The sequence below is a fragment of the Neomonachus schauinslandi genome, chromosome 2 (genome assembly GCF_002201575.2).
Source record: "Neomonachus schauinslandi chromosome 2, ASM220157v2, whole genome shotgun sequence".
In the NCBI taxonomy this organism is placed as follows: Eukaryota; Metazoa; Chordata; class Mammalia; order Carnivora; family Phocidae; genus Neomonachus; species Neomonachus schauinslandi.
The window spans coordinates 166,856,469-166,864,428 of NC_058404.1; the positions used below are offsets into that span (position 1 = coordinate 166,856,469).

The following is a 7,960-nucleotide window of genomic DNA, read 5'->3' on the forward strand; positions in this document are numbered from 1 at the left end:
AGAATGGTTTGATCCCTCTCCAGCTGAATTCCTGAGAGGAAACGAAATCCAGGTCTCCTACTCCTCCGCCATCTTGCTCCGCCCCCCCTTTATTTATTTATTTTAATTTTTGAGGAATCTCCATACTATTTTCCACAGTGGCTGCATGAATTTTAATTCCCACCAACAGTGCACAAGGGTTCCCCTTTCTCCACATCCTAACCAATACTTATTTCTCCTCTTTTTGATAATAACATTCTAATGGATGTGAGGTGGTATCTCATTGTGGTTTTGATTTGCATTTCCCTGAGGACTAGTGATGTTGAGCACCTTTTCACGTACCTGTTGGCCATTTGCATGTCCTCTTTGGAAAAATGTCTATTCAGGTCCTCTGCCCAGTTTGTAATTGGATTGTTTGTCTTGGGGAGGAAACATGGGTTCTTGAATCAGATTCTCCAGTGTTGAAACCTATATTTTCTGCTTCTACCTCTGTGACTTTGAACAAATTCTTTATATCTCAAAACCTCAGCCATCTGATGCACAAAATAGGAATAAAATAATAGTCCTAGCCTCATTACATGTCTGTAAGACTAATGCATACAAATTTTGTAGAGCTCACAGCAGAATTTGGTGAAAACATTAAAAAAAACCCAACAAAAACAAACAAAAAAACCCCATTCAATTCTTTTTAGTTGAAATGCACTGTTCTTTACAGTAGTTTATCTCTAATTATTCTGGGCCTCTGCCTTACTCTTATTCAAATTTAAAATGATAGAAGGAGAGTAGCCAGCTTGATTATTGGTTCCTAATAAAGTCATGTTCTTCTCCTTTTTGAATGTTCTTTTTTTCTACTCAAGATACATCTTAATGTTTATCTTTATAGAACTGGTGAGACAAGAAACTGATGTGGTGTTAATATTTATTTCTGTATTCAGTGGATGTCAGATGGCTGGGTTTTTTAAAAAAATGTTTAAATAAAAATGTAAGAGGGGCAGGATCTAGCAGAAGGGTCTGTGAGGTGGCAGTCAGAATTACTTAAAAACAAGGCATTGGGGGAAAAATTAGGTATTTCTAAATGAATTTGGACTCAAGGACACTGAGCCCCACTGATTTGGAATATTTTATTCTACCACCAGCACTAATAAAAGGGAAAGGTTAACTTGTCTCAAGAATTTAATCTTTGGGTACACAGACTCAACCACACTAGCACTGACCTTATTAAAATATGGGCTCACGAAAGAGCCATCCTCTTTTCTCCTTTGTGGAGGTTCAGGCAGTTAGCATAGAACTGCTTTTGTCATCAGGCAGGGTGGAAATAAAATCCCAGACCTGGGCTAAATACCTTTAGTTTAGATAATACTGCTAATTAAACAATTATACCATGTTTGATATAAGTATGATATGATTTCAAAAGTGTTGCAGGATTTTCTGCCTTTAGTACCCATAGTTCTTGGTCACACCGCTTCGAAGAATGAGGAGGTAGACCAGAAGAGTGGTGGGCAGCAAAGCAAAGTATATTGAGTGATAGTATAAAGCTCCTGGAGAGGGTGGGGGGCCCAAGAGGGTTGCCCTTGGAGTTTCTGAGTTTAGGGGTTTTTATGAGCTCTTTTGCAGAACTATCTTAAGCAATCAGGGTGTGCCGAGTCATGCCAGTCAGGGCTTTGGTCAGGTATCCGTCTACCTATTAGGTTAATGTCAACATACTGATGGTTTCTTTTTGCTGACAACTGGGGCTTATGTCTTAATTGCCCACTGCCTGTGATAATGACAGATGGTTTGTGGCTAATTGTCTTATTTTAGGATGTTTTGCAGAAGTCATTTCTGCAAAGGCTGCAAAGCAGAATGCTAGTGTAGTCCTGTTTAAGCTGCAAAACAGGATGTTAGTGCTGTTTTAGCTGTCCTGACTCCATATATTTCTTGTTGGGGACCCTGGCCCTGACTGCCTAACTGTCTAACTAACTCCTAAAAGTGTTATCAAGGGAAAATGGGGGAAAAGGAAATATCTAAATAAGCAATAGGATGAGACTTTCGGGCTGTTAGCTACCATTTTATTTTATTTTATTTTTTATTGTAGAACATCTATTTCCCAATTTTCAACTATATTTTAAGCTTATATTTGGTGCATAAGGCAGGGAAATTTTTCCTTGGTGTAATTATTTCTCTAAAATACTTCTTTAGTTCCTTGTTTGGGAACAACAAATCTTTTTTCGTTGTTTTTGTTTTTGTTTTTAAATTAACTACATATTGCATAGAACTTTAGATTTTGAAGGTGTAACAATCAGATTAAAGTGCTAAGTAAATTGATGAAATATGTTAAATTTAAGTAAATATTATTCATGTTTGTTTTTTATGTTTGTATTATTACCTTTTTTTTTTTCTTTTTGCAGAACTTGGAATTAATTTTGATCACATATGGCAAAAAAACCTTGACCGTGTTAAACCCGCTGAAGCCAGCAGATGGCAGCATTATGAATGAAACGGACCTCACTGGGCCCATCCTGTTCTGTATCACTCTAGGAGCTACCTTGCTTCTGGTAATAGACAGCGGCAAGCACCAGATTTTAATGTGTGTCCTTTAAAGTGTCGTTTTCAAAGAAGTGTTTGTTAAAACAGAAGAAAATGTGTTACTTTATATAGTGTAAATTGTTTAATTCATAACTACACTTTTTTTTGGGGGTGGGTGGGTGAGAGAGACATAGTTAATTGAACCCTGGTGACAAAGAGAAATGGCCCTCAAGTATTAGGACAGATAAAATATAAATGTAAACAGAATTTCAAAGATCAAATCACCAAGCAAGTTTTCAACAAAGCAGGAGATCCCTTATGTCTTTCTTGTTATTCAGAAAAGATTGTCAATCTGAAATATTTGAAGGAACACATGGATTTGGGAAACAGAGGCCCAAATTTTATTTCTTGTTTTCTGTGACATTTCTGTTGTGACACCAGAGAAACCCCTTCTCTTTGCTTATCATTTTCTTTGCTGGGGTGTACCTATAGAATATTTCCAATACTCTGTGAGGTATGAGTAAGAGATGAGTCGCCTTGTTTCTGGTTAGGTTATTATGAGTACATTACTTTGCAATGATAACCAGTGATTTGTTTATTCAATCTATATATTTCTGTTATTTGAGTTTCCTGCTTGTTATATAGGCAATTTTCCCCCCTGACTTTACCATTTGTCTTGTGTATGGGCCTCTTTCTTTCTTTAAATCTGGAGTAATGAGATTGAGTCCCCAAAGAAGTAAAGAAAAACACATTTCCACCCAAGCTAAGTTTAGAAGACATTTTAGCTCATACTTTAGAAAAATGTTTCATTTAAAGAAAAAAAAAGAAAAAGAGAAAAGTCTATGATTTTAAACCAAGGAGGTAATGACCATATGTTAAAAACAGAGGATGAAAAAGATGGTCAGGCCAGTCTGAAAAGTGTAGTTTCATTAAGGCACAAAGAGATAAACTTGACAGGAGAAAGAATACAGGAAATTAAAAATTCTAGGAAAAGCCCTTAAAATAACTGTTCAGTCCACTTCTCTATCTCTTGGCTATCCACTTTCCATTAAGTGTTTTTTCTCCAATGTAGCTACAGTTTTCAAAAGTAGATGTAAAATGTATTTGCAACTAAATAAATTTTCACTCTTTATTTATTAATTTACTTTATACCAATCAAAATACTGATAGCAATCTAGTTTCTGCATGGTGATATGATTAATAATCACATCATATTTATCCAATACAATAGTATTTCGTGATAGCATCTTATTTCTTCATTTGAACTGCAGCAAATGCAAGTACTCTGTAAATCAAACACTATATCAACTAGAGTTTTAATTTAGTCTCTAACCTCCCTTCTGTCTTTGTCACAGTAATTTGATAATCTTAGCTACACTAAGTTAATACCATGTCAATTAATCAAATAGAAACAATCAATTTAATATATTAACCCGTATTTCTTTTTCAAGTGATTTCTAATATAACAACTGTTTGTTTTCTTGTAGAAAACGTTACCATTTCCTTAAAGGAAAACATTAATCCCATTAAGGTCTCTTTGGGGTGTGTAATGTTAGTCGGAATTATTTAAATATCCTCTTTTTTAAGTACAAAGCAATATAGGCAAAGAACTCAACTGGAAGTGAGAAAATTGGATGTACCCTTAACTTTGCCTCTAGGTATGATCTTGAAATTTTTGTTTCCTATTTCTTCATTTCTTCATTTTGAAGACAAAAAACGTTTATGTAGGTTCCTTTCAGTTCTAAAATTTGGAGGAATATGTGAAAGTGCATATTTTCTGAAACATTTTAAGCAGACATTATCAGTTTAATTTTACCATTAGACATGATTACTTCAGAATTGATTCTAACACATGTAGAGCAATAAGGACCAAAAACAACAAAAAAATCACCCAAGTATATACTAATGAAGTCAGATTTCACTCAGAGACCGTTTGAAGCTAAACTAACCATGCCCTGGATATCTAGAATTAAAATGTAAAAGAAAAGTTTATGGGCTGGAATATACATATACTAGAGAAAGCAAAACTAAATCCAAAACAGTATTCAACTTGTTCATTTTCTCCAGAGGCATAAAACTTATAGTTATATACTTATCATTTTTATGATTTATGTTGACGTAAGGCATGACACAATATCTTTTACTGGACTTTCTTCATGTTGAAGAAGGCGAACCAAAGAGGACAGCCTCAAACAGTTAGCATAAACTTAGTTGTATTCTTGCTCTCAAAATTATTTTCACACCCAAAACAGAGAGGATAAGTGGTTTAGAAGTATGGCTCCATTTAATTTTTCCAGTAGATCTAAGAGTATAATCTGGAAAAGGAACATGCATGACCAACGTAAAAGCATAATCAGAAGAATAATGAGTATTGCAAATCCAGATATAGTAATGAAGATGGTACAAGGAGGACCAGTAAAGTTTTGAGGTTAAGAAGAAATGGAACATTTGCTTTCATTTCAGTTACAAGCCCTGTTTTAGAATTTGAAACAAATTAAAAATGGCGGTGGCCCCTGCCAAATGGAATTACAACTTAGAATGGATAAACTAACAAGAAAAGAGATGAAGAGAAAAGTCACTAACTGATATCGAAAGGGACAGTTTTACTATCAAATTAGTTTTGTCCACCCTCTGTATACCCCACCCTATTTATAAAACTGCGTGGGGTCAGGAAGGTCTAGCTCTGTGTTCTTTGGTTGTGAGGAAGTGCCCTTCACCGTTAAAACTGTTGCTACCTCAGAATTAGCCCATCCAATTAAAATATTAAGTAGGATGTTTCTCTAATCCATTAAAGTGATTTTAAATAGTCACTATTTTCCAAGTGGAGCAAACTCACCCAATAGAGCAATAACTGAGTGATTCTTAAGCATGTCCATTAGCATTATTAGTATTATTTCACAAGATAGCCGTGAGAATACAAAAGTTACTCAATAAGAACTCGTTATGGCTAATGCAGGAGAGAATTCTGCAAGCATAGCCCAGGGACATTTTGTGAAAGGACCTGGTAGTGACCAATCTCCCCATCTGTGTAGAGGCAGAAGAATTCAAAATAGCTAGACAATTTTGAACATTAAAATGGTCATAATATTCTCCATTAATTAATTGCAAAGTAAATATCTCTTTACTCTGTAAGATATAAAGACTGTACAGATAACTGCCATGGAGAAGAAAACATGACAGCTAAAAAGCTCACTCTCTGAATTTATCAGATCCTTCATTGTTTTGCACTATTCCCATGAAAAACAGAGTCCACCTATTCAATATTTATCCAGAATTTCTAATCAGCTTTATGTAAATAGAAAAACTAAATGCGTTCTTTACTGGAGCTTTGGCATCCTCGGGTAGCAAACATTAAAATATCCCCTGTTGAATCAACAGTAGTTTGTGACTTTCTCTGGGTGAGTTTAATGGGACTATTTCAGCTCCCAATCCCTAGTGCCTGTGGGAGATGGCTGTTTTTATGAGTCCTCAGAAAATCAGTGTTGTATCCTGAACACTACTGATTTCCCTTTAACAGTACTTCTTTTATGATTCATTACCAGTTGGTTTATATAAACCAGCTTTTCATAAGGTATGTTCAGTTAAACTGGTAATAAAAATTAAGAAAACAAAGGATTCTGTGGTCAAATAAGTTTAGGATATGCTAGGTTAAGTAAGTCCCATTATCTTAAGACTTGTGAGAGCTCCTATAGATGTCCAGGATCTAACTTTAGAGCAAAACTGACTAGGTTCAAAGCCAAGTTCCACCACTTAACATTATTTTATTTTGGGCAAGTTACATATTCTCTGCACCTTAGTTTCCTCATGGGTAAAATGAGTATAATAATTGAACCTATCTCATAAAGTTGTTGTGTGGATTAAATAATTTAGTACATGTGAAATGCTTAGAATAGGATCTAACAGTAAATCCTATAGATATTTCTAACATTACTAATTTGCCTTGTAAAATCTTCAAGATGAGATTGGAATCTTTTTCATTAATTAATTAGTTCATTTAATTATTTAACAAATAGGGGGAGAAAATATATTCTTACTTATATCTTATACATCTAATAGGTGATCTATGATTAAAAAAACACCTAGAAATTTTTCATCTTTTCTGTGGCATGCATGTGCCACCCCAAATATAATCAGTAATGTTTGTTTTCAGGACCCGAATTCCTACGATAGCCAGTGTTTTTTCCAGAACTCCCAGTCTCCTGATGGCTGTACCTGAGAAAGACATGAAACAGTGTTGGGCTGATTGATTCTAAAATGCTCTCAGCTCTGTTGACGTTCCAATTTCCTCTTGATGTTTGTTGTGTGTTCACCTGTGTTCTTCCCATTGTTTCAGGCAGGAAAAGTTCAGTTTGGGTATGTGTATGGCATGAGTGCCCTAGGTTGCCTAGGGATTCACACCCTGCTAAACTTGATGAGCTCCTCAGGGGCATCTTACGGCTGCGTGGCGAGTGTTCTGGGTTACTGCCTGCTCCCTATGGTCATCCTGTCCAGCTGCGCCATCTTCTCTTCACTGCAGTAAGTGTCTGCGTGCGCTAATGGACCCCACATGCACAGTCCTCTCTCAAACTTGCCACACCAGGGTAACAGTTAACTTCTTTCTGATCTTTTTGGGAATGGAATTGGGGAAACTTTGGCTATTAAAAGCTACAGACAAATTCAGGAAAGTAGTTTTGGCTCAGGTACTGTTCCTATTTGGATGATTTAAACAATAAATTAAACCAAGTTATCTGTGAAAGTGGCACTTTGGAAGTTGTTGCCTTCTTCAATATGAACTATTGTCCGGGGTAATAGAACAGTGACAGAAAATTCACTTGTTTGATTCTGGAAGAGGAAGTGCCTGGTGAGCATTGACAAATTGCTTCAGCTCCCAGGCACTCTGCCTTCTAGGCAGCAAGCAACTGTTCTTTCTCAGCTGGGCTCCTTGCAGCGAAGAATTCCCAGGAGCCCTGATGAGGATATTAATGCTGGAGAACTTTATAGCATATATGCTCAGCCAATAGATTTTTTTTTCTTTTTTACTTTCTCGGAAGTTAGGATTTGCAATTCAAAACTATTAATGAGGATCCAGTAGATATGTTTCTGTTGGGTAGTTTCCCAGGGCATATGCACATCACTACCATGGTTTGGGGAGAGCAAGTAATTACATAATCCTTTGTCCCCTAGATGCTCTGAACCCAATAAACATTTGCCATCAGTGTTCATTCTTCTATATCCAAGGAGGCACAATTTGCATTTTTTTGAATGATCCACATTTTAGGTTATTAACACTACATTGGATAGCATATTAGATAAAGAATGTACCAGTGTCAGAGGTAGACATTTTAGGAGAGCCTTTAAAAATTTTGTTTAGGTATCTCATATAGTTTTTTTTCATAACATTATTGAGAGTGACTTAGTTGGAAATGCTACTTTGTTTTAAATGGTCTCTATTATTTATTTATTTATTTATTTATTTATTTATTTATTTATTTATTTA

At 35.5% G+C, this 7,960-nt stretch overlaps 1 protein-coding gene across 1 annotated transcript in view; it reads left to right on the forward strand.

Moving 5' to 3' along the window:
• Positions 1-1,380: 1,380 nt before the first annotated feature.
• Positions 1,381-7,960, forward strand: part of LOC110590846 (protein YIPF7) — an 8,444-nt gene continuing 1,864 nt past the window's right edge. Inside the window, exons 1-4 of the mRNA XM_044913102.1 lie at positions 1,381-1,491; positions 2,367-2,513; positions 6,002-6,055; positions 6,818-6,999. Of these exons, the coding sequence (XP_044769037.1) occupies positions 1,381-1,491; positions 2,367-2,513; positions 6,002-6,055; positions 6,818-6,999 (494 nt within the window). The remainder of the gene's footprint in view (positions 1,492-2,366; positions 2,514-6,001; positions 6,056-6,817; positions 7,000-7,960) is intronic.